Source organism: Poecilia mexicana, unplaced genomic scaffold, assembly GCF_051168715.1.
Source record: "Poecilia mexicana isolate PSO_F unplaced genomic scaffold, ASM5116871v1 scaffold_8, whole genome shotgun sequence".
Classification (NCBI taxonomy): domain Eukaryota; kingdom Metazoa; phylum Chordata; class Actinopteri; order Cyprinodontiformes; family Poeciliidae; genus Poecilia; species Poecilia mexicana.
In genome coordinates, this window is record NW_028263377.1 from 18,128,452 (window position 1) to 18,154,055 (window position 25,604).

Consider the following 25,604-nt stretch of genomic DNA (forward strand, 5'->3'; position numbering starts at 1 on the left):
TATCAGAAAGTTAACTGGTAACATTTAGACAAATATAAATAAAGTTATTCTCACTTCCCACCTTTTCTATTTCTAATCCCATTGGTCTCATCGGGATGTTGTCTAAATTTACTCTGCATTCAGCATAGTTACTGTAAATGTTTCCAAAAAAAAAAAAAAATCTGCGTTTATAGCGAGAGATCGCCCTTCTGTAAAAGCATGAACACGTTTAGCCGGTCGTCTTCGTGGTTTCAAGTAGCAACAGCAAGTGCTAGCAGATCCCAGACGCCACACTTCACGCCACCACTTGAAAACAAAAATAAATTCGCAGTGTTTGCCTACACCTCATTCAAATTTCTCCACCGCTGTCAAGACAAATTTGCGTTCAGATGCTCTCGCAGCCAGTTGGTTACTTCATCCACGGAGTTGGGAAAATTTTAGTCAACGCCGAGGTGAAAAAAGCATCCAGAAAGAAAGAGAAACTGGAAGAACTAATGGACAGATGAGAGTGCTTTGTGTGTGTCAGGGTTAGATGTATTCTGGCCTCAGGTCTGCCAGTCCCTTCAGAGAAAGGTCTGTGTTTTTGTTCCCCCCCCCCAACCCCTGATTCTGAACATGCTCTTTGAGTCTGGCCATGGCACTGGCATTTGATCAGGCCTTATTTTCCCCATGGCAACATGAGTTCATGGCGCTGCAACACATAAACGTTCTCTCATAGCTTGGAAGGGAATTAGACGCTTTCAAAAGACGTTGGTTTCAGCTGTGGCTCACAATTTGCATTTCTCACATGTTGATTTTACCGTAAACACAGAGAACCGTCCTGAGCTGCTTCACAAGAAACGAGGCGTTTGAGTGTTACCGTAAAACCAAAATGTCTTGTTTTTGCAGGTGATTGGGTTTGAGTGTGTCAGATCTGCTTGTCACTCGGTGTAAATACCTCATTCAGAAGCCGTCGGAGGGGAAAAATCTCCCGCATGCATCTTTAAACAGTTTAACCCAGTCTGACTTCAGGAGTGAAATAAAAGCTTCTGAGATGTAGTCAGAAAACAGATGTGTTTCTTTCTTAGCAGCGAGGGTTGAATTCCCCCAACAAGGCGACATGGAGCACAAACACTCTGTGTGTTTCCACTGAAGCATTTCTGCGCTCTCATGTGATTCCTCCCTCCCCACCTCCCTCTGTGCGTTCTCCGGCCAAATCCCCGTCAGTGACGCTGTCAGGGTGTATCAGAAAGGAGCTGATAGATGTACGGTCATGTTGACGGGCTATCAGCTGTGCTTCTCGCCTTGCCGCCCCTGACAGCCGGCTGGCAGGAGAGTGATTCTCCCTGGAGAGTCGTCTTCGTAGAATAATGTTATCACAAGTCAAGTTCCCCTCCGTGAGGTCAAATTAAAACCCCGCATCTCGGAAATGTGAAGGAGCTTTCGTGATTGATGGAGAGGCTTAATGCAAATGTTCAGTGGCAACTTATGAAACAGTGGAATGTTTTCTGCATTCTCGCTTGGCGTCTCAAATGGTGATTGTATCATAAATCAATAAATGGAACGCTATACGTAATGTTCAAATATTATTATTTATGAATTGTTTTATGTTTGAGACAAAATCTTTAAATTAAGATATGATGAAGAGTCAGATACATTTTTTTTGTAGCACTAAAAAAGTATATAGACTACATTTTTTTTAGCACTCTGGGAGTAAAAGCTGCTTAAAAAACATTTTTAAGAATTAATCTAATCTATCTGCATAAGCTTATGCTGAATATTTTTGAAAAATAGCATCAATTTGAGGGGATTTATTAAGTGGGGAAACAATCTAATGTTAAAAGATTATAGTTTTCTGTAGGATTTAGACCTGGGCAAAAGAAAATGGAGGAAGACTTGATATGTGTCTGGTAAACAAATTTCATGTTCATTTAGCTACATGCATTGGATCAAAGTCTTGAGGTTATTAAATGCTTTCATTTATTTTGCTTTATAGTTTAAAAATATTGTTAGTGGGATCAATAAATGCAGAAGCAAAGCTCAATGTTTTTAACATGGATTTCTTGTTCCTGGCTATAAAAAAAAGTTCCTTATTTTAGGGCTAAAGTTTGTTTTGTTTTCAATGCTGGTTCATGGAAAACATCTAGCTCCGCTGGCTTCAAATCTTTGCGTTCTCACGTTAAATATTGATAAGTAGTGATCGATCTTCTCGATTCCGGGCTATTATCTATTGAATTCTCAGTAATCCTATTCTTGTTACTGTGTGGGGGCTTCTTAATAAATCTGACTGAGAACGTAGTTTGACTTCACCTTGTTTGCTCACGTTGTCACATTCAGGCTTTATTTAGTGTAATTATTATTATGCAGGAAAAAGAACATTTTCTACTCATGTAAACAAGCGGCATATTACCTATATATGGCATTAGGAGACATTTTCTTGGTGTTTGGCGTTCTGCACGCTCTTAGAAAGCTCTCACAGTGTGTATAATTATTCTGAGAACAGCAGCAGGTGTTTATTCCTGTGAACTACGGAGGCACAATAGACCCCAGAAGCTTGTGTCACAGAGTTGGACCCTGGCCCCGAGTGTAAAAATAGCCATCTGACCCACAGTGTTATCTCTTCATTCCCACAACTATTGGCACTCTCTTTTATTCCCACTTAGGCCACGCCAAATGTCCCGCCCACCCAGCAGTGTTCATAATTAAAATCTCTGTTGCTATGGAAGGGCAGTGATAAGTTCAAATCGAACTCAGATTCGCGTCCAGAAGCAGAAAAGCTCCTTGCGCCCCAGCTTATTCCAAGGAGAGATGATTTCTAGTGTATTTGGTGACAAATTTAGATTTGGATTTCTGTCAAGTTAGGGAAACAAGCAGGAGCAGTTTTGTTTCAAATCTGTTTTTCCTCACTTCAGTTTGACAAAGCAAGCCAAAGATAGGACGCAAAATATCAACAGTGGAGTCTAAAGTGCTCATAGCTTTCAATAGAGCAGTGTTTCTCAATCTCGGTCCTCAGGGCCCTGCATATTTTAAATGTTTTTCTGTTCCAGCACACCTGATTCAAATGATTGCACGACCTCCTCTGCATGCCATGAAGTGCTGAAGAGGCCTGTTAATCACACACTTATTCAGGTCAGGTGTGGGGCAAAAGGGAAACACCATAAACATGCAGGGCAGCATTGAGAAACACTGCGATAGACAGATGCCAAAAACTGTCAGATGCCCACCACTTTCATATCTGTTGGGGATTGTTAGTTTTGGGAATTTGTTCAGAAAATCTTCAAATACAATTTTATATGTTCAATTATTAATTTGAATACTAATTTTAATATTATTATTCAAATTAGTTTTGTTTTGGGCTTTCGGCTGATAGTGATGAACAGATAATTCAAATAATTGTAAAAAAAAAAAAAGTATGAGAAATTATATTAAAACAATCATTAAAAGGAAATTATTCACGTCAAAGTTCTGTCTCCCAAATATGATTTAAGACATTGCAATGCAGTTTGATAAATCCCAACAACAGACTTGACAAAAGAAAGTTGTGAGCTTCCATGTCAAAAGCATCTCTGGTGTCTAAAAGCACTAACATAGACACATTTTCCAGGGTAAAAAGGCCACAGATAATTTAAAACGCTTCAGTTGAAAGACGTGCTTTAAAACCTGATTGAAAAGCGTTCTTAATAACATTGCCTTAAAATGACTTCTGCTGAATAAAGATGGTTTTAGTTGGAAGAATACAAAACTAATTTATTGGTGTCTGAAAATTGTCCCTGTTTAATAATGGTTTTCCATATTGGATACTTTAATTCAGCTGATGACTGAGACGGTGAAAAGCAGAAAACAAAACATTTAAAATCCTTGTAAACTTTAATTCTCAAGATTTTTCTTAAACAAACCCTTACTGGTCAGTGCTGTCATTCAGGAGAAACCGAAGTTGGCAAAATTTGGGTTAAATATCCAATTCCTCTGACTTGAGTTGAAACAGAGATACCAGGTATTGGCAGAAACCTGATTTGTCTGCTGAACTTGTATATTTTCTCCAGATCACCTGCACATTACAGACAGCACAAACCAAATAATGCCGAGGCAGAACTGCCTGCGTCGTTATTTTTTATGAAAGTTCTGCCTCTTCATACGTCAATGTCAAAATTCAGGCAGCTTGATTTTTTTTTTTTTTTTTAAATCACTTTCAAACACTCGGTATTCATTCAGATACTGAATCAAATAAAGAGACTCATCCTGTCGCTGTGGCTTGCACGCATTGAAAAACACAAATGCTTCATGGCATCATGTTGCTTCATTGCATAATTAACTTCATTAAGAAGCAAATGCGAAATGAAACTTGTTTGTTTAATCGCCTCGAGACAGGCAAACCATAATTATGGTGATTACCACACACTTAAAATGGCATAATTGTAATAATTAGTGAAGTGAGAGCTCAACCCCATGTCCCATTTTTGTTTGTTTGTTTTTACAGCGAAGCATTAGCTTAGTTTCAACTGTTATTGTTGCACATCTTACAAAATGTATTCTTTAAATGATGACTTTTGCTCTAATGGCAGAACATAAACAATTTCTGAAAAGTTATTGGGATAAAAATGTGATGCAAATACAAATTGATAAGTATTTCCCCAAAGCTATCATGTGTCATCAAATGTCATGAACAAAACACAGACTAATGATGTCATTTTCCCCCTCATCTCATTCTGTCCTTCTTTGTGTGTTTTATGCTTTTCTGCATTGGCAGGATTATTTGATCTGATGATGGTGAAACCAGATGGTTAGAGAGGTTTGTACCTTTCCTTTTCTAATATTTGCTGCCTTCCTACCAACCTTCCTTTTTGCACGCAAGCTTTCCTTCAGAGGCAAATATCCTCCAAGCTCCAAAGTCGAAAACCGCTGGAGAGTTCCTCACAGAAATGTGTTTACAGCAGTATGAGATTATTTAACAACTTCTACTGCTCCGTTTATGTCCATCTGCTTTTAATTTCTGTCACCATGTGATCTCAATAAACATTTGTCAACACACGGATGAGCCTGACATGAGCAGAAAAGCAGTCGGCAGGATCCTTACCAGACATCTTCCTGGTAGAGAGATAGTAAATTGGTTTTATTAACAAAGCACTAAAACCATCGCACATGCATGTGTTGTTTAAACAAAGAAAAAGATTTTTATCCTAATTCCAGGTTTTGTGCTAAGGTACTGTTGCACCTTGTTCTCCTGTTTTGCCAGTCATGTTAACGTCACATCTGAATGCAAACACACAAGTGGGTGGGTGAAGCTGTGTGTCTTTCAACCTGACAGGGCTGGAAGCTAATCTCTGCTGCAAACTGTCTCAAGCGTTTGTGCCCAATGTTTGTCCAAAGCAGACAAACTGGTATTCAATCAATCATCAGGGTGATAATTGAAATTGCACAGCTTGCACACTTTTCAACATGTCTGCGGCTTTAAACACATCATAATGGATTAAATTAACCTATATTTTCTCATTCTGTGTGGCTTTCCGCTGTGTGTGGGTGGTTTCTGTGCGCTGTCACTAACAACTTGTAATATAATTTTGGCATCGGCATCTGGACAGCCCGAAGAGAAATGCATGCAAAAGTTTGATTCTGTTTTATAACACGTAATGTCGCCTTGCAGAATTAATGAAAACATTTATGCATCTGAGACAAGAGATAAACATGTGACTTTTTATTTGTATAAGATATGGCTCAACAACTTGCAGAGAGCTGGGCACTGATCTAAAAGAAATAGCTTTTCTGATCTGATCTGATGAACTTCCTCACATTTTATTAACATTTTAAGGTTTTTATTTAATAATTACATAACTTTGAGGTGTTATTGATACCAGCTCGGCAGCATTTGTGTTGAGGGGGAGGCCAGAAGAATATGGGGTAAATATTGAAGTTGGAGAGAGACAGGTGGATGCAAACAAAAAGTAGAAGGAAACTGAAGGAAATTGTTTTAGAAATCACTTATTGTAGAATAGAAACAAGAGGACAGAATGAAGACAGAGTGTATAATTTGACAAGCTTTGACAAAACAATTGTGGTTTGTTTGACAGTTCGGAGCTACATGTTTATGTTACATTGCTTTGTTTTCCTTATTTTTTAATGGAAAAGGAGGAGCCAGATGACAGATTCTAAATCCAAGACCATTTGTAGATTATATGCATCACATATCACATAAAAAAATTGTAAAAGTGTCCTTTTAGAAGTGATTTACCTATTATAAAATCCATGTGAAATACAGTACACTACTGCCCCCTCAGGCACAACAGAGCCAATACAACCAATTCACACTGGTTTCTGTACATCTCTCTGGTGTGATTTACACATTAGTGCAACAATCGTCGTGGGTTTTGTCTCATCTTCCCACATGGGAACAGAACATTGGGTCCTGCTTACCTACACAGTGCCTCAAATGCAATTAGCCACTCTCAGAAACGATCACTTCTAATACCCGCTGACACACAAATCTCCAATTCCTTTTTTTCCGTCCCCTTAATCGTCACTGCAGAGACGGCCTTCGTGACCTGTTTTTTCAAGGCTCCGCGTCCTCTTTTGGATGCATGACCGGGACGTGGAGATGTTCTGAAACCATCTGTGCCTTCTAACTAAATGTCTCTGGTAATAGAGGGGTAAGAACAAAGAGATTCTCGTCTGTGAAATCTGGAGGGCTGATCTGTTCAAAGTCCATATGCTAAATATTCAAATAGGAAGGGAGGATCCAGAAGCATGCATTGCACAGCAAACGCCTTGATGAAATTAGCAGAAAATGTTTGAAAATTTAAATCAAGACAGAGACACTGCCAACATCTGCCCTGTAGATAAATTTGTCACACGAGTGTAAAATGATAACCATCATTTGACACACAAAGAACCTTCCCACATAAAAAAAAAAAAAAAAAATCGAAAGCACTCAGCTGAAGAGGTCCATATTTTCTCTTGAAATCTAAATGTTCCTCCCTCACTGGTTGGCGTCAAACTGATGACACGCCAGACAACAGATATATGAGCGCCTTTGGACAACACCCTGCATCAATCGTAGGGCTCAAGATAGAAGAACATACCAAACTGGTGAGTATAAACTCTGAAGTCCAACAATTACGTATGTTTTTGATGGTTGTGTCATAAAAAGTGTCTGAACAAGTCTTACTAAAACTGAGTTTGAGAATCGATTTATTCAAGCCGTTAAAGGTTGACTTTATTTACTAGAATTTATGAGAATAAAGTAAATTCAATTATCATTTAATTTTCCTTTGGGATCAGTAAAGTATTTTATTTTCATTATCTGCTGGAAAAGGGGAAGATGAGTAAAGTTTGTAGGTCTTACATACGAAAGGAGACTATTGCATTTTTTCCTTTTATCAAGAGAAAGTGTTTGTGAAGTTGATGCTTATTGTGATTTTAAAGGTATAAAGGCAACATCATTAATTTAGCACACAGCAGTGAAAATAAAGCATGTTCAAATACATATTACGGTATAATTAAAGAATATTATTTTAAATTGTTTGCCCTGTGACTGACTGGCAACCTGTTCAGGGCGTACCCTGCCTCTCGCCTAAGAGGTATAGACAATTGATGGTTACTTAAAATGTTTTTTTTTTGTTTTTTTCTATGGCAGAAAACGTTTCAGTTGCAAACATTTTTTTTTTAAAGTTTACTTTTACAACTTGATAGCACAAACTTTACCCCTTATAAGTCTAGCACACAAATAGTTGAATTATACGCAGGTGGCTTTTTCAACAACTTCAAAATCGCAAATTTCCTCATGGTGTAGACGAACAAACAGCCAATGTTTTAGAGTGTGCTTTGTTTATTTCACTGTCAAAAGATGTGCTTGAAGAAAAAAAAAAAAAACAATCGACTTTGCCTGTAATCTCAAAGGAAAAGCTTATTGGTTAAAAACTTCAGTCCTCTGCAGGTGTGATTAATCCCACAGGAGTGTGACTGGCCTGAGGTGAGGCCTGTAGCAGAGGGAGTTTGGAAACACCATTCGCAGGGGGGCTGAGGCTAAAAAAGGTCCACGATAAAGCAGATCAGTCCCCTGATGGCAAGGAATAATCACAGGCAGTGGTCTCAGTAGTCCATGGCTGGAGGCAGCTCAGGTGTAATGACTTTAAGCGAGTGTTTAAGTTTCAGATTGTGTGCAGAGCAATAATCAGAGCTGCAGCAAACAGTTTTCAACCTTTAAAGACAATCTGCAGAGAAGATTGTGTTCCTACTTCCAGGAAGATATACAGAGATTGCAGCCAAAACCTATGTGACCCTCGTATATTAAATCAGCTTTTCATCATTCAAATGTATTACATTTATTTCCCATTTTAGCATTCTTTGTTCAGAAATAGCTTTAGAAACAATCGCATGTAGCGACTGACCTTTAAAAAGCCATAGAACATCTACGATCATTTATTGTCAGCGCGCAAAGTATGACCTTTGCTGTTTAAAACCGAGAGTTGATGCTCTTTTATTCTCCTACGAAAGGGTTGGCAGAAGGAGTCTCTGAAGTGTCTCAGACATCTTCTCGTTCAGGGAGTCGTGTTTCCCGGAGGAGAGCCCACACAGACACAATAACAAAATAACAGCCTGAGGAGAGGTCCTGTTGGTGTTTGTAACATGTTTTTACTGTCTAACAGCTGCCTCTGCAGCCACTTTGTTCCTGCTGAGACTCGACTGCTCAGAGATCGCAACCCAAGGGGACTAATAAAGAACAACCACGTCTGATGTGACAGTTTGGAGTTTTTCTCAGTTGGGAAAAGGCTAAGAGAATGAAACGAATCATCGAGATAACTCTGGGCTTCAACAGAAAAATCCTTTCTCGCTCTTGTTGTATAAGTTGGATAACAACCACGACTTTTGTTCCGTTCTCTCTTTCAGAGTCACTGCTTTTGCTGGTCAACATGGACAGATACTTCTTGCCACTTAACTCAACCTCTGTTTCTGCACAAGTCCCTCGCAACACCACAGTCAATGTCAACGCCACTGTTAAACATTTCAGCGTGTTCGATGGCTGCGAGAGGTACTTTGAGGGAGTTCTGTTTGACCTTACCTTACAAATCGTCAATGTAATCGTGGGAATACCTGCCAACTTGCTTGTCATTGCAATTCTTATCCGCAATCGCAAAGATCCGTCCACTTCGGACCTGTTCCTGGGCTGCTTGGCCTTCATGGATGCCTACTTTGGCACCATGACCCCCCTCAATTTTTTAAATCTTTACATCTGGCATAGCAAAGAGGTCTGGTTGGCCGTTAAGTTTTCCTTCGGCGTAAAAGACACCAGCGGCCCACTGTTTCTTTCTTGCATCTGCCTGGATCGATTTGTGGCAGTGCTCTTTCCGATCACGTTTGGGCAGCTGAAGCCCATCAAATACAGATTAAGCCTCACACTGCTGGTGCTCTGCCTCACCTTTGCCTACTCTGCAGCCAAGATGGTGGGCGGTTTTCCCAACTTTGAGAAGGTGTTCACTGGCGAGGTCCTTGCAACTTTCACCTGGATGGTGGTCTGTAATGCCAGCATCTTATGGGTCCTGAAGAAATCTCGTGGCGTCGGGAAAGATGACATGCATCCCATGAAGAAGAAGGCTTTCAACATGGTGCTCTCCATCCTCCGTATCATTGTTTTCAACTATTTGCCCCTTGTTGCACTGTTTCCGTTTGAAGATCATTACACCCCCGATGTGTTTCGTTGCTATGTGCAGCCCGTTGGCTTTGCTTTTCTAAACATTAGCAGCACTATCCAACCACTTGTCTACTTGTCCCGTCTGGAGAAGGTTCCTTTCCTTCCAGGTGTTTGCATTAAGAAGTTCACTTCCTGCATCACCACAGAAAAAAATAAAAATATATCCACACAAAATCCGTCAGCTTAGATTTGTAAGACTATATTATTACACTATGAAGACAAAATATAATGTAATGAAATAGACTGAAGGAGTTTTTTTTCCCTCTAGAAATGTGTTTAGATCTAATTTTATTTTTCATGCCAAGTAAATAAAAAAGCAGTTTTGAGAAAATGTGTAATGATATAATAACATAAGTTTATTCATTTCAGCTTGATATTGTAACAACTTCATTATGACCTGAAATGTACTGGCATGTAATCAAGTTTACTCACAAGTCAATTGTTTGGGTTTGGCGCCCTCTTGTGTATAAAAATAAACCATAAAAAATAAATGATGTCATTTAAAATATGACGTTTTGTCAAATTTTCCTTTGCTATGCCATTGTGTTTTGTGCAACAACAATATGTTTTTGGTCAGTAGATGTCAGTCACCTAAACAAAAATTAAACACTTTGTGGGTTTTTTTGTTTGTTTGTTTATTTTGTATGTAAATTTGGCTTCATATTCATCATATTCACTGAGCTAATCCCAAGCATGTACATCTCAAAATAAAAAATAGGACAAATCAGCCAAGATCTTCACAAAGAATCTTTACTACTGGTGACAAACACAAGGCAGCAACAAAATTACACAGAAGAGGGAAATACATCACATTATTTTCTATTACTGTCCTATGAGCAAAAAAAAAAAAAAAAAAAAAAAAACACGGACTGATCTTCTAAATAACATATCAAATATTTTGACACTGTTCACATATTTTAATATTTGACTCAGCTTGTGTTCCTCCTAGAACTAAATCAGGAGCCAAATAATTTTTGATCTTGGGGCAGCTAAATGTTAAATGGACCTTCAAGCGTCAAGTTTGAGAAGAAGGGAACTTGTACAGATTGTTTTATTTAAAGAGAAAAAGGGAAAAAAAAACACTTATTTAGCAAACTAATGACCAAAAGCCCTAGCTCTAGTCCGAATGTTGCAAAACAACTGAAACTAGATGTTTTTTAAAGACCATCACTGACAATTATAAAAACATTAAGTCCTTGTATAAAATCTAAAGTTCCACTTGTAGCTTTGGATGCACAAGACATAAACTCCTGACCTAAACACAGATCTATTCATACAGCCCTTTCAGTGTCCATTTAGTGCAAACTGTTACATAGTATTGTTTACCGCAGTCAGTGCAGCTTCCACAGAGCTATCACAATGGAGCAACAAAAGTAGAAACCACTGAAAATCCCATCCTAACATTCATTAAGAAGAATAACCAGGGTTCATAGCTTTTTAAAGGTCACATGTTTTTCCTAGCCAATAACATAAATGTTAAGTTAACATAAGTGTTATCTAAATTTGTTCCAACTCAAAACTGAGGAATCTGGTTAGAAAACCGAACGTATGTCATGAAGGTTTGATTTCCAGCTCCTGTTACTGCAGCAAAACGTGATTTTACAGCATAATGAATATAAAATGCATGCCACACTCTTCAGTTTTTAATAATGAATTATAGATTTTTAAAACATCTCTTTTTCTTTCCTCTTCACAATCATGCACCACTTAAAATCCAAATAAAATACTATAATGTTTGCTTTATTAGCATGGCAAAATATGTAAAAAGCTGAAGAAATGTGAATACTTTTACAAAACGCTGCTTGTTTTCAATTTGGGAAGGGGAGTTTTTTATGTAATGCCTAACAAAGTTTAGTGTTTACTTGGATTTGAGAGGATGGAGTTGGTTTGAACTAAAAGCTGGACGTTTCTGTGCTTAAACATGAGGGTTTGTGTCCAGAAATGTGTAAAATGAAGGCAGACCTTTAGGAACATTGTTTTGGGAGAACAGGAAAACTAAAAAAAAGAAGAAAGAAAGAAAACCTACTTACTGGCGCAGCACTGTGATAAGCAACTTCTCTGGCATTATTCTCAGATGGTGATTACTCTGTGTATAAAAATATGGCAATAAAGGCTCTGTGAATGTCTGCGTGAAAGCATACAGGAGTGAATTGTCCTCATGGTCAAAAAATGACACTGTTCCCTTGCTGTAATCCAGCTGAACTTTGACCTGTTCAGGCTTAGTTGTAACAGTCAGCAGGGTGGGCGGCGAGCTCATTGCTCTGAGCTCTCCGTGCCGGAAGCACAAAGTCCAAAAACCATTTTCAGGCCGAGCTGCGACCTCGGCGTTCCTCGGCGCAGACAATGAGGCCACGCCCAGGAGCCAGTCTTGATTACTTCCTGTTTCCACAACCCAGTGGTGGCTTCCTGAGCCGCGCGAGGTCATTCCTACCACTTCTGCACTCACGTGGAAGCGCTCAGGGTTGTCAGGGCAACAGCTGGGCTGCTGTGAGTAATGGAGGGAAGTGAGGTCTTCGGACAGGACGAGGCATGGGTGTGCTGTGTTTGGGTCTAAAGTTACAGAGGCTACAAAGCAGAAAATTAGCCAAAGAGTATTGATCACCTACAAATCAGGTTTGCGGTGGACAATTCGTCTGTTATACAGTTGTTAAATATACTTACTGTAGTCAATGTTGTCCTGTATTTTCTCCCAGACACTGTATTTCAGGTTAGAGAGGTGTTGTGCTGCATCCAACAGTAAACCGGACATGTCATCTAAATCATCCTCCATATCTTTGTCCCTGTGATTAAAACAGAGTAATAATTACAATATATGTGTATTTTATAACATTAATGTTTTAAAATATTAGCAGCCTACCTTTCCTGAGTGGCTTTAAAATTCTGAAAGAAACAAAACAGCATTAAAGATAAGTGTGTGTTTAATCGTCAACGGCATTGCTGCGTTGTGCGGCTTTGTACCTTTAATATAATCATGTCATCCTCTTTGAGCTGTATTTTGATGGCAGAGATGGTCTCAGCGACAGAAAGCATTTCTGCTGAAAGTCCATTCATTTTTTTCTTGATCGATGCAGTCTTCTCCTCTTCCTCCTTCTTCACGGCTTCTCTGCGGACCGACTCTTCATCACAAAGGGCTTGATGTAGCTGCTCAAACTGGTTTTTTATCTTTTTTTGAGTGGCCAGTGTCTGATACTGTCAGGAAGATGATCAGGAACACGTTTTAATGTTTTCAGTCTTCTTTATGGAAATAACTGTTGCTTTCTGTTTAACCGTGAATTACCTTAATGTATGCCAACATGTCAGCAGAGGTCTGCTGTTTTCTCTTGAGGTACTCCAGTTTGCTTTCCAAGCTTTTCAGCGTGAACTCCAGTTTGTCCTGAAAGCCAAACATATCCAGTCAGCAGACATCACTTCGGGGGTTTTTGCTCTCTCGTCTCTTTCTCTCACACGATGGTTGACAATCAAGACGGACTAGAAGAACCGCATTCTGTCAACAGCTCTCAAAAAGGCTGTTTATTCCCCTTACCTTGCAGTCTAGAAGTGCCTCTTCAACCGGGGAACAGTCGTGATTTTTATGAAGTTTGGACGCCTGGCACACCACACAGATGGGCTGTTCGTCAGCCAGACAAAACAGCTTCAACTTCTCCCCATGCAAGCTGCACCTCCCCTGCTCCTCCAGAGAGTTTTGCCTCCTCACCTGCTGAAGAGCTTCGCAGACATTCCTCAGGGCTAAATTGGACACAGGAGGGCATTTGGACGCTTTCCTTCTGCAAACTGGACATTCCCTTGTCCTTGTGTCCCAACATTTCTTCAGACAGCTCCTGCAGAAGCTGTGGCTGCACGACAGCAGAACAGGGTCCCTGAAGATGTCACAGCACACTGGACATGTCAGATCCTCCTCTGGGAGAGACATGACCCTTACCTTACGAATGTCAAACGCTCAGTATTAAAGAAAAGAAAGCTCTTTAGCGTTGGTTCTGACACACGCCGTCCTGAAGTCTCAGTGTGCGTTAACTGCAAGCTGATCTATTGTTCTTGATGAGAAGAGGCAAATGTTCCTGGTTTTCCTGTGCTTGGCCTCTGTGGGTGTAACATCAGTCATGCAGCAGTGTGAGAAAGTCCCGAATGTAGCATGGCTGGCAAACAGGAAATAAAGCCTCATTGGCCAGTTGAGAAGGAACTTGAAACTGGTTGGTAACTCTCTACAAGGCTGGAATGTGATCTTTCAGGACATAAATTTGAACGTTTCAGTTGTGACATCTGTGTTGACGGCTTAAAGCAGGACAACAACAAGCTGCTTTATACAATAGGAGTTATTAGCAATTTACTATGGCAAATGGCCATCAGAGCAGAGGAAAGTGAGATAAAAATAATTCAGCTGTAGTTGAAATAGTTCAACTATTTTTATGAGTGAATTTAATGACTGTAGTTTTGTTGCCAAACTATCTCTTAGGCTCAGACTGTGGCCTCATTATGTTGGCGAGTGAATTTGGAAATTAATTGGCTTGAAATCCTAATCCAAAAATGTTCACATCACTGGCAAAATACGAGGTTTATGTGGCGTTAAAAAAAACAACAAGATGAATACAACTTTTCCCACCTTTCTGGATAATTCAAGTTAAATTATTTATTTGATGAAAATCCTTTGATATTAAATTAAAAAAAATTAAAAATTGCATTTTCCTGGTTGCAACCTTTAACCAATACTTTATTAAAACACCTTTGAGTCAACCAGTGTTGCACGTTTTGTCCAAAAGATTGTGAAAACATTGCTTGTAAACAGTTGTATTCAGTCGACCCTGTAGATCTTCTCTCAGATTTAGCTCTGTGCTCTTATTATCCCATTTTGAAACTTTCATTTCATCTTGATGAGACTTTACTATTGTGGGTTTGGGTTAAGATGAAGCTAACTATGTAACTGACAGCAAAGAAAAATCTGTCTTCCTCTTTCCAAATTTGGCGTTGACAGTTATGTGTTTTGGATCAAAATATCAGACTAAGGGAGAAGTGAAAGAAAAATGAAGCAGAGAGAACTTAAGGAAAACACAGGAACAGACATCAAAAGTAAATAGAAAGAAACACTAATGTAAAGCACATCAACTAACACAAAGGATACACTAAAATGGCAAGAGCCAAGCAAATAAATGAACCATAAGAAAATCATCAACACAGAAACTAAAATGAAAATAAACGAATTCAATCACTTAAATCATAGCATCTTCAAGATGTCTAAAGGTGTGTAAACTTAGACAGCTATGTTAGAGGATTTTTTTGTGCACATTTTTTTGCACCAAGCACATTAGTTTAATTTTTAATTAAATTGTACATTTATATTTTAATAATATTTGTCAAAATCTCAGAGCTGCTGTACATTATACTTTCTTTGTTATCCAGCTTTAGTCTTTTTCACTCTCCTGTAACTGTGAAAGCCGAAAATAGATTAAAGACGGAGAGCATTCAGATTAAAAGTGTCTGTTAGAAGAGAGGATGCATTTTTAGGTTTTGGTGACCATTTTTACACTGTGAACATGTCATTTTAGATTGTTCGATAGTTGTTAATTATATCATTTAAATAGTTGTGCTTTTTATGAATATGAAATGCTTAATAATTTAAATTCGGTGTTGCTTTTAAACACCATGTGAGTTGACTAATGCTGAATACACTACTTAAGTTTTAAACTACATTGAAAGCACTTTTGAATATAATACATCAATGTCACCCTCCCATTATCAACTTGTTTTGGCAACATTTCTTTTGTTTTTGTTTTTTTTTTTCCTTTTTTTATTATTTTTTGGCACAGTTAGTCGGCCAGAATAAGTCATGTATCAAATTTCATTCTCTTTGTAATCTGACGCCGAGTTGCAAAGTTAGAGAGGCAATTGCCGTTTTGATAAGACTGAAGGGAACAAGCGAGATAAATGTTTTGCATTAATAATATCAGCTGATTCTTGGGTCCTTTACAGTGCATACCAACCTGCCAACGTTCCAGTACGCCACCTAAAAAATAAAAAAAAAAAGTCTTGATGGTTTTGAAATACAATGAAGTTCTAAATAAAACTCACGTTTACACATTTTATCTCATTTCATGCCAAACAACGAGCAGCTGATCAAACTGCCTCCCACAGTCTCAGCGCATGCCCAATGTGTGCGTGTCCGTGTTTTGCAGCGGGTCAGTCGGTTCGTGAGAGAATCTAGAGGAGTGATGCAGCTCCCCGCATCCTATCCACCATTTCCACGGGGTTTTGGCTCCTCCAGTCTCTGGTTACCATGGCGATGACGTCAGGTTGCACCACCGTTTCAGGCCAGTAGAGAGGATCTTAAAGGCGGCGCAACAAATCCTGCACAATCGACTGCAGCAGGGAGCCATCATCCTGTGTATCTCCGGCGCTCAGATTCCCAGCTCCTACTCGACCATCCTCCCATCTCCCTGCCCAAAATGCGCGAGATTGTGCACCTGCAGGCCGGCCAGTGCGGAAACCAGATCGGAGCAAAGGTACTTAAGGTTTATATGTATTGACCTTTGCGTCGTGGAAAGATTTGTGCAGATTTTCACGCAGACACATCTCGCTCGGCGGCCGCTAATCCGTCCTCTCGGAATTCTCCAGAAGGAACTCCGTGCAGCGAATCAGAAATCGTTGCAGCGCTTTGAATATGCAAAATGCAACAAAAAACATTAATCGTCAATTAACCGCGTGATGTTTTCTGCAGTGTATGCACTGTAGTAATCATTTAATTGCAACAAAAGCAAACCGGTTATAGCTATAGAAATGCATATAGAATCAAATGTTTATAAATATATATTTCCTGATCGTAGCATTAAATTTTTACGGTAATCAAATCTTGTGTTGTGCGTTCTTATTGTCGGTGGAGGAGCACCCTCCCCTCCCCCTTTTTTTCTGACCTATTTTCATTAAACCACTTTCAGTCCAATCTTTTCTGCCTGACCAATTATAACCACACTTTTCTATGTCTAAATATTAGATTGCATATATATATATCTTTTTATATATAACATGCAAAGAGATATTTATCAGATCATTGTAAACAAGCTTGTTTACTTCTGAGAAAGTGTTTCAGACTGAAGCTTTGCTAATTAGATCTGTGTTTCACCATATAGTTTGCTTTACATAAACCCTATATTTCTGCAAATGCAAATTTTTTTTATGCCAGTAGGTAAAAATGTGAAATAAAGTTAACTTGTTGTTTTACTTCACTCACCACCATACCTGTTTTTCTTCACAGTTCTGGGAGGTGATCAGCGATGAGCACGGCATTGATCCCACTGGTACCTACCATGGAGACAGCGACCTGCAGCTAGACAGGATCAGCGTCTACTACAATGAGGCCACAGGCAGGCTGCCGATCCAGCAGTAGCAATGCTAAACAATAATAAGAGTTCATGGTTTTAGTCATTTCTCAATCTTTTCAGGTGGGAAATATGTGCCCCGTGCCATCCTAGTGGATCTTGAACCTGGTACGATGGACTCAGTCAGATCTGGTCCATTCGGGCAAATCTTCAGACCTGACAACTTTGTTTTTGGTATGTTTGGCGAATTTAATGTGAATCCACTGTTTTTCATTTTCTCTGTGGCACATAAATAAAGTGGAACATTTTGACCCACAGGTCAGAGTGGAGCTGGGAACAACTGGGCTAAGGGTCACTACACAGAAGGAGCAGAGCTGGTGGATTCTGTCCTGGATGTGGTTCGGAAAGAGGCCGAGAGCTGTGATTGCCTGCAGGGCTTCCAGCTTACTCACTCTCTGGGTGGAGGTACCGGCTCTGGGATGGGCACCCTGCTCATCAGCAAGATCCGTGAGGAATACCCCGATCGCATTATGAACACCTTCAGCGTGGTGCCTTCTCCCAAAGTGTCCGACACCGTGGTGGAGCCCTACAACGCCACCCTCTCCGTCCACCAGCTGGTAGAGAACACAGACGAGACATACTGCATTGACAATGAAGCCCTCTACGACATCTGCTTCCGCACTCTGAAGCTCACCACTCCCACCTACGGAGATCTCAACCACCTGGTGTCGGCCACCATGAGCGGGGTCACCACCTGCCTGCGATTCCCCGGCCAGCTCAACGCCGATCTCCGTAAACTAGCAGTAAACATGGTGCCATTCCCCCGTCTGCACTTCTTCATGCCAGGGTTCGCCCCCCTCACCAGCAGGGGTAGCCAGCAGTACCGCTCCCTCTCAGTGCCTGAGCTCACCCAGCAGATGTTCGACGCCAAGAACATGATGGCCGCCTGCGACCCACGCCACGGCCGCTATCTCACTGTCGCCGCCGTCTTCAGGGGCCGCATGTCCATGAAGGAGGTGGACGAGCAGATGTTGAACGTGCAGAACAAGAACAGCAGCTACTTCGTGGAGTGGATCCCCAACAACGTGAAGACCGCTGTCTGCGACATCCCGCCACGTGGCCTCAAAATGGCCGCCACTTTCATCGGCAACAGCACGGCCATCCAGGAGCTGTTCAAGCGCATCTCCGAGCAGTTCACAGCGATGTTCCGCCGCAAGGCCTTCCTCCACTGGTACACAGGCGAGGGCATGGATGAAATGGAGTTTACTGAGGCCGAGAGCAACATGAACGACCTGGTGTCTGAATACCAGCAGTACCAAGACGCCACCGCGGAGGAGGGCGAATTTGAAGAGGAGGGAGAGGAGGAAGTCGCATAAAATAACCTCGTCTCACACAACTGCCATACCTCATTTTACATCACCCATCTCCCATCCCTTTTTTTTCTCCACCCTTCCCTTCTGAAATGGAAAAGTTCTCCACATTGAACAAACTAGATTGGTGTTGCTTTAGTGTTAGACGTTGATATTAACTGGTACTAGTGACGTGATTGGCTTACAAAGTCGTGTATGTTGTGAAAGCACTGGATCGTTGAGCTCCATACGTTTGTCCTGCCATTGCCTTGCCATGTCCAAAAGCAAGTGATATTAACTGTGAAGCCTTGAAAGTGAAGAATTGAATAAAATCACGTTGAAAGGCCTGCCTCATGCCTCTGAGTTCATTTAGTGTAATCTCAAACGTCCACGTAACAGCCAGTGCTATTTTGTTGAAGACAATCCTGAGGACCAATTTGTGGTACTTTTAGTCGTATGTAGATATTTCATGATACTTAATCTAAATCCAAATTTAAAAAAAAAACATTAGAGAAAATTAGAAAAGACCTGTTTGTTAAATAATAAGATTGTCTGATCGTAGTCTGTAATTTAGGTTGATACATTGAAAGAATAAGATTTAAAATCTACTTACAGTAATTTTATATTTTTCTTCAAATATAGAATAAAAGAATAAAAATTTTACTAAAATGTTTATAGAAGTCTTGATGCAATCTAGAGAGATCTATGCAAAACCTAATAAAGCTTTTCTAGAATATAAATATTCTATGTAAATACATCTAAAAGCAGTTATTACTAACATTTACCCAGCCAACTTCATTTTCAGCATTACCAGTCTGATTTTACCAGCTTAAATAACAACTCCTCCAATCTTGGCTCCCATTTATCTCTGTCCTTGAGGACAAACAGTTTGCTTGGTTTAGACTTGCCTTTCTGTGCTCAACGCAAAAACTTTAAAAGATAAAGCACAGTTAAAACCGACACTGGCAAAAACTCGTTTAATTAATTTGTAAATCGTCTTTAATGTTTTAAATATGTTTAACATTACTGCAATAACAGTGCGAACTAATCAGTCAGATTAAAAGACTGGATGTTTATGTACTGCTTTACATGGAGTTCGTTGAACTCCATGTAAATCCAGCAACAGGTTGTGTGGTATCCAGTCCAAGTGATCTGCGATTCATGACTCATGCCAAATTATCTCGCTTGACTCCATCAGGATTATCTATTGCACAGACAAGTCAAGCAAGCACACACTGAAACAGCCCAGATTATCACATTATCACTATTTGACTTTCATTATGACTGCACTAGTTTCACGTTAAATGAAACAGAATCCACACCTTACAAAACGTTCTTTTTTTAAAAAAAGTATTATCAGTCGACAGCGTATTCTCTCCTAGGTCTTGGGGATCATCAAGATGTTTTAGGACATGTGAAACTCTCCTTTCTTTTATGTTTGTTCAATGGTGGTTTTGGCCTTGCAGTTTTCCAACAGATGTTTTTACCCAGCCCTCCAGGCGGAGTCATTGCTGCGCTTATGCTCTGATAAACCAGTTTTTCCTGGAAAAGTTCATCACTCTTCCATAGCTTCTCTATTTTTGGATAAACCTTTTCATTGTTGTTGTTCGCTGAACATCAAAAACCCTGGGGAGTTTTCTGTAACCCATTCATGTGTAAATGACTATTCATCTTTCCGTGAATTCTCTTAAATCTTGGCACTCTTCACGTTGCCTATTCTGGTAGTGATTCTCTAGGTCAGACCTGAGTGTGGCTATTGAAACTAAAGCAAATGAATACGGTTAATCACAGTTTAGTTTAATGATTTAACAAAATTGACAACTGCTTCTTTAGAAAGAATTAACCAGATTTTATCTGGTTAATTAATCTAACCTTCAAATAAAAACTGCTTCTTTTACATACTCAGTGTAAGGAAGGAGAGCAAAAACCATGTTTTAGCAGAACCACGAGGCAGGTGAGTTTAGACACAATTTAGATTCAATCCATTAGATATTGTAGAAAACTCTACCTTGGTCATCTATGGACCCAGGTCAGTCTGTTTCCTGTGAATATTGGACGGTAGAGAGGAACGGTGCTTTTCTTCTGCTAGTTTTTCAACAAATAAGTTAACCATGAGTCTGCTTTTACTCTTTTCGCATTCTTGTTACAGGAAAAGCTCATCTACAAAGTTGTTTTATCATTCTGAGACTTTTTGTACAAATACATTGATAAGGTTTCTCATCCTGAGAGTATCTTAGTAAGTTCAGAAACTGTACATGTTGATACTTAATTATTAGATAAGACTACATTTTGTCCATCATCTTCATGCTCCACCGACACGCTCAATAACACAAGCAGCAAACCAATATTTCACTATTTAATTGGTAAAAGCATAAATAAACATGCCGAAATGATCTGGTGAAATGTATGAACCTTGCCACTATAAACGACAATTGCTCCAAGAATACTTCAAAGTGTAAACATTTGATAGCTTTTTGCTTTTGCTTGAATAAAATCAGAAATGTTTTGTATTTACACAGCAGGCTTAGGTTAAAATAAAAGCATGTTTGATATAATTCATCAAATAAAAAGAGACTTCCATGTCCATTTCAAATGAAATTAGCTGAAAAAACAATAGCATGGCATTATAGATCCGCAAAGATTGACAAGTGACTTCATAATGGGCTTAATCAACTGATGTGTTACATTGTCATGGATACTAATAAAAAAAAAAGAAAAAAGAAAACATATAACTACAATTATTAGTGCCTATGAAATACTGCAGTATCAAATGTGCTTATTTGACATTCGGAGTTGATTGAAGTGTTTAATTGTTCTTGATTCCCTCCATTAGATCATCGAGCGCTCCTCTGCTGTGTGCCAAGCAGAAACTATTCAGTGCTTGTTTAAAAAGGAAGCATGGTGTGGAGTTTAAAAACTCACTCCCCGTCCTCTCTTGAACCTGAAGTTCTTCCCACAGTTTATCAGCTTAAAGCCACGTCACTTAGCAACAGTGCCACGATAACGTGCTTGCAACTTTTTGTCCGTTTTGGTATTTTTGCACAAATCTCAAATGAGTCTCTCCTCCTTTGGTAGCTTTAAGGCATCTGGCGCGGCCACGCTGCGAGGGCCAGAATTTTCCTCCGCGCTGGGCCTGTAGGTTCCTTCAGTTTGTCTTTTCTTCTTCACCACAAAGAACAGCCAGCCAAGAACGCCCAGAACTATGGCCAGAACGCCCAGGGTGACTGTCGGGGCCACGATAGCTACAATGTTTGGTCCCTGACTCTGTAAGGAGTTAAAACAGTTAGTTCACAAGTTCACAGATTCCCTTGCCACTTCATAAAAGAAAGCAACAAATGGTTCAGTTGCATTTGCTTTTTGTGCTAACTCTAGTTTTGTTAAAAAATAATCACTTCTTAATTCAACTTTTTGTCCCTGTAGATCAGTTTTTTTCAATTACATTTTGAATTTTGTAAATTATTTCTGCTTAAAAATGTCCTGCAATAGAACAATTAATTAGTTAATACCATTTTCACATGGCTTTATCTTGAATTACATTATTTTTTTAGAGAACATTACAAATCAATTCCACTTACTGTGTTGTTAGTAGGACTGGCGGTCGTAGAAGTGGAATTTCCTGTACAAAAAAATGCAAATCTAAACGTCACTTTGGTTCCAGTCAAACTGATTATAAAATCATTGTCAGAGATATGTTTTCTGTGCCATACATAAAATTTTTGACTGACCACAGGACACAAATCAAAAACAAACCTCAGAGACTCCCATATTTATTAAACAGCTTGTGATTGGAGGCACAATTTGACCTGTTAGCCCAAAAATTTGCTTTTAGAAGACCATTTTCCAAAGTATACTTAATAAGTTACACATTGTGAATAAACAGCGAAGCAAGCAGTAAAAGTAAGAAAGTTAAAAATTTTCAGCTTAGCTTCAATGTTTGTTTTTATTTCGTCGTCCGCTATAGAAGACAACAAGTTTTTGAAAAACAACCACCTGCATTCAGTAGCAGCTTTTTTAGGTACACCTGTTCACAGAGTGTACCTAAAGTGACACAAAATGTAACTGGGTCAAATACGTGGCGTCGTCTCAATGCATTTGGTAATTTAAATGTAATTAAGATGACTCGCTCAAGTTCAAACCGAGCATCACAGAGAGGAAGGAAGAATGTTTCGGATATGGTCGTTGGTGCCAAATGTGCCAGACGTGCTGATCTGAGTATTTCTGGAAACTGTTAATCTGCAAGGACATTCACTCACACCGGTTTCGCAGAGGATGATCCAAAAGAAAGAAAATTTCCAGTGAGCGGAAGGAGAACGGACAGACGCCTTCGAGATAACAGAAAGGCAACAGCAAATCCAGTAACTAATTGCTACAGCAAAGATACGTAGAATACTCTGATTGCCCGAACATGTGAAGAAGGGCTACATCAGCAGAAGACTATTTTAGGTATCATTCCTTTCAGCTAACAACAATAAATAGAAGATCCAATTCACACAGGCAACTCTGAGTCCTGTATATTATTTTTAAAAATGTCTGTCTTGGTGAATTTCTATACTGCTTCACATGGCGCTGTGGTGACCTCCTCTGTCACTAGATCTCAATTAAACAGAGCACCTCTGGACGTGGAGGAAGGGCTCGTTACATCATGGATGTGCAGCAGACAAACCTGCAGAAATGTGTGATGCTATTATGTCAGCATGGACAAACCCTGCATGGTATGCTTCCTTTAACCTTGTAGAATCTTTTTTTTGGAAAGAATTAAGGGAGTCAAACGCAGTACTAGCAAGGTAAAATGGCCTGAGTGTCCATATTACGAGATCAGCAGCTCTAATCTCATAATGTTGATTTAAACATTGGCTAAACATAGTAACAAAATTGGTTTACAAGTCATAACTGAGATGTAACAACCCATTAATTGGATAACAGCCTTAGTTAGGATCAGCAAATTGGCAAAACGCATAATTTTTCCTACATGGAACCTTAACAAGAAGTCCATGTTAGATGATATTTTTCTGACAAATTGGTCTATGTAAAATGAAAACCCAACAAAAATAAAATCAAATTACTAACACCAGTAGCACTACATTACTCCCTACTCTGTTTTATAATTTTGCTTGCGACAGATCAAGACAAAAAAAGCAAACTAAATCTGCAGCTCAGCAAGTTATTTTCTGACCGCTTTCGAGCAACCAGCACCAGATACTCCTCCAGTCAGGCACTGCTTATCAGCTATTTGATCCTTGTCCAGCCATGTAACCGCTCGCTTACCTCATGAAGTTTCATTGTAACTTCTTGACCAGCAGAGCAAATAAGCAGCAAGATGAGAAACATAGGAATGCAGAGTCAACACGCCATGCAGGCTTGAACAATAGAGAGGGGGGGGGGGACTCAAATTTGCCCAGTTTGCTTGTGTTAGGCATCCTAAGAGTCGTGTGAAGGAGAAAGTCTTGTTTTGAAAACTGAAACCAGCGCCTAAGGTATCCTGAGTCAATCATTCACCAAATGGCAAAGAGTGAGATTTTCAAGGATGAAAGTACAACTTGATAACCACCGAGGGTCAGAGAAGGGACACTGAAAAACAATTCCTCTAAATTTAGGATTAAAGCAGGACTGCTGTCTAAAAGGTGCACCTTTAGACAGCCTTGACTCTTAAAAATACACCTGTCTCTTTAAATGGGATGCTCTTGCCAACACTAACAAGCCTTTACATGTATCCGATTTTGTCTCTGAAGATTTGTTTTTGAAAAGATTTAAAGGTGTGATTGTGTGCGTGTGTTTGTGTGTGTGTGCGTGTGTGTGTGTGTGTGTGTGTGTGTGTGTATAGGTGTGGTCGGATGCTTAGCTCATTTGTGTAGGAGTGTGGAGAATGGTAGCTTACTCACCCCATACGGGATTACTGCTCAGCACCAGCAGTAAAACGCTCCCAACCACGGCTTCAGGTAAGGGCAGCACCAATGGACAGGCTGCCATCTCTGCGGGGCAGGCTGGGGTTACTGGGCATCAGCTTGGGTCCATTTCACTGCTTCCACCACTCGCTTGGAGAACTTAACGCCTCCTTTTAACTGCTACAAACACAGTGTTATTATCATTATTATAAAAGAGGAGGTTTATGTTCTTCTGAGTTCACTTAGACACTCTGTATTGTGTGGCTGAGTCAGGCAGCTGATACCACAACTACTGAGTCACATTCATTCTGCTGCTGAATCACCATCAACCTGCTCAGACTGCTTGAAAATAATAATAAAAAACACCCCCTATAAATAGATAATGTGTTGCAATCCGAATATAACTTGAAAACGGAAAAGTCGACTTTCAATTCTTATTCTTATAAGATCTGTTGACTAACTTAAATAAGACAACACCCAGCTACCTGCTTTGATCCGGACGGTCGGGAAAACATCGAACAGGTTGATTCCTCTCGCACGAGCAGCTTCCGCCTCACTTCTGCGTATAGATAATCATCGGGATAAAAGAAAAAGATCCAAAAAAAGAAACGTAAGGTACTGAAATACTCCTAAAATCGATTCAAAGTGTCTTTACCACCGAACTACATCCAAAACTGCTCTTTCAGTAGATATTTTATGCAAAGCAGTTTTGTTTCCCCCCCCCCACCAAAGATTCCCATTGGTCACATGATTCAGTTTCGTGTTACATTACCTGTGCACAGTTATCTACCTGCAGCGGGGCGGACAGATCCTCCTTTGTACCAAAGTCGAAGAAAGGTGCAGTTTAGTGAAGCAGAACAGCTCCTTCCCCATGAAGCCCTTGAGGAAAAGAATAAAACATCTCCAAATCCGTTTAAATTATAAATATGTCTTAAACCAGGTTGTGATGTGAATAAGCCTAGTTTCTGTCACTTGCCCCAAACTGCACAAAGACAATGTGAGTTCAACTGCACTGCCTGTCCTGTCCAGCTCTTACCTAGCAACCTGCTCAAGGAGGTGGCACTAAACAGCGCCTCCATCAGGTTCAACGGTTCCCATCATGAGAGGGGGTATCAGCATTCCTGAGATATTTTAAGGATGAATTTGGGAGGCCAGCTGGTCCAATGGGCTCTAATCCTCCAGTAATCTCCCCTTCTCAGACTCGGGGTTGGGGTGAAAAGAAAAAGTTGCCTACTTCAAGTCTAATCTCTGCAGATCTGAAATTATTAAGACCATTAAGAGGGCACTGAGGTGTGTTTTGTTTTAAGTAAAACGCTCCTATTAAAAACTATATCAAGTGTATAGATGTGAAGTGTTCTCAGTGCATTGGTAAAAACACAATTTTACTATGTCCTATTATCAGTAGTTGATAATAGTATAGGTAAAAAAA

At 39.8% G+C, this 25,604-nt stretch overlaps 4 protein-coding genes across 7 annotated transcripts; 2 read left to right on the plus strand and 2 right to left on the minus strand.

Moving 5' to 3' along the window:
* Positions 1–8,861: 8,861 nt before the first annotated feature.
* On the plus strand, positions 8,862–9,827 carry LOC106906231 (G protein-coupled receptor 183-like). Its single transcript, XM_088008416.1, has one exon. The coding sequence runs from the start codon at positions 8,862–8,864 to the stop codon at positions 9,825–9,827; it is 966 nt and encodes a 321-aa protein (XP_087864542.1).
* Positions 9,828–10,250: 423 nt separating this feature from the next.
* Positions 10,251–13,744, minus strand: LOC106906230 (zinc-binding protein A33). The gene is made up of 6 exons (XM_014971414.2): positions 13,164–13,744; positions 12,918–13,013; positions 12,599–12,829; positions 12,498–12,520; positions 12,302–12,420; positions 10,251–12,205 (listed from the first exon to the last, which is right to left on the minus strand). The coding sequence occupies exons 1-6, from the start codon at positions 13,548–13,550 to the stop codon at positions 11,667–11,669; spliced, it is 1,395 nt and encodes a 464-aa protein (XP_014826900.2). The 5' UTR covers positions 13,551–13,744; the 3' UTR covers positions 10,251–11,666.
* A 3,293-nt stretch (positions 13,745–17,037) lies between these two features.
* tubb4bl (tubulin, beta 4B class IVb-like) lies at positions 17,038–18,640 on the plus strand. Its single transcript, XM_014971416.2, has 2 exons — positions 17,038–17,178; positions 17,263–18,640. The coding sequence occupies exons 1-2, from the start codon at positions 17,118–17,120 to the stop codon at positions 18,318–18,320; spliced, it is 1,119 nt and encodes a 372-aa protein (XP_014826902.2). The 5' UTR covers positions 17,038–17,117; the 3' UTR covers positions 18,321–18,640.
* A 1,995-nt stretch (positions 18,641–20,635) lies between these two features.
* crb3a (crumbs homolog 3a) lies at positions 20,636–25,204 on the minus strand. 4 transcript variants are annotated; one of them, XM_014971423.2, is made up of 5 exons: positions 24,966–25,204; positions 24,661–24,734; positions 24,173–24,352; positions 21,869–21,909; positions 20,636–21,557 (listed from the first exon to the last, which is right to left on the minus strand). In XM_014971423.2, exons 3-5 carry the CDS (start codon positions 24,258–24,260, stop codon positions 21,342–21,344), a joined length of 345 nt encoding a protein of 114 aa, XP_014826909.1. In that variant the 5' UTR covers positions 24,261–24,352; positions 24,661–24,734; positions 24,966–25,204; the 3' UTR covers positions 20,636–21,341. The 4 variants fall into 4 exon arrangements, with proteins under 4 accessions (XP_014826909.1, XP_014826908.1, XP_014826906.1 ...); XM_014971422.2 differs by having other exon boundaries at positions 24,948–25,204; XM_014971420.2 differs by having other exon boundaries at positions 24,173–24,355; positions 24,966–25,203.
* Between the last annotated feature and the right edge of the window lie 400 nt (positions 25,205–25,604).

Excerpts from the sequence above, each read along its gene's own strand:
- LOC106906231 (XM_088008416.1), top strand. The coding sequence starts at position 8,862 with ATGGACAGATACTTCTTGCCACTTAACTCAACCTCTGTTTCTGCACAA.
- tubb4bl (XM_014971416.2), top strand. The coding sequence starts at position 17,118 with ATGGACTCAGTCAGATCTGGTCCATTCGGGCAAATCTTCAGACCTGAC. Across the intron at positions 17,179-17,262 it reads ACCTGACAACTTTGTTTTTG|GTCAGAGTGGAGCTGGGAAC; the intron begins GTATGTTTGGCG and ends TTTGACCCACAG.
- crb3a (XM_014971423.2), bottom strand. The coding sequence starts at position 24,260 with ATGGCAGCCTGTCCATTGGTGCTGCCCTTACCTGAAGCCGTGGTTGGG. Across the intron at positions 21,910-24,172 it reads GAGCAGTAATCCCGTATGGG|GAAATTCCACTTCTACGACC; the intron begins GTGAGTAAGCTA and ends TTTTTTGTACAG. Across the intron at positions 21,558-21,868 it reads CCAGTCCTACTAACAACACA|AGTCAGGGACCAAACATTGT; the intron begins GTAAGTGGAATT and ends AACTCCTTACAG.
- LOC106906230 (XM_014971414.2), bottom strand. The coding sequence starts at position 13,550 with ATGTCTCTCCCAGAGGAGGATCTGACATGTCCAGTGTGCTGTGACATC. Across the intron at positions 13,014-13,163 it reads AGGCACTTCTAGACTGCAAG|GACAAACTGGAGTTCACGCT; the intron begins GTAAGGGGAATA and ends TTTGGCTTTCAG. Across the intron at positions 12,421-12,497 it reads TTTAAAGCCACTCAGGAAAG|GGACAAAGATATGGAGGATG; the intron begins GTAGGCTGCTAA and ends TTTTAATCACAG.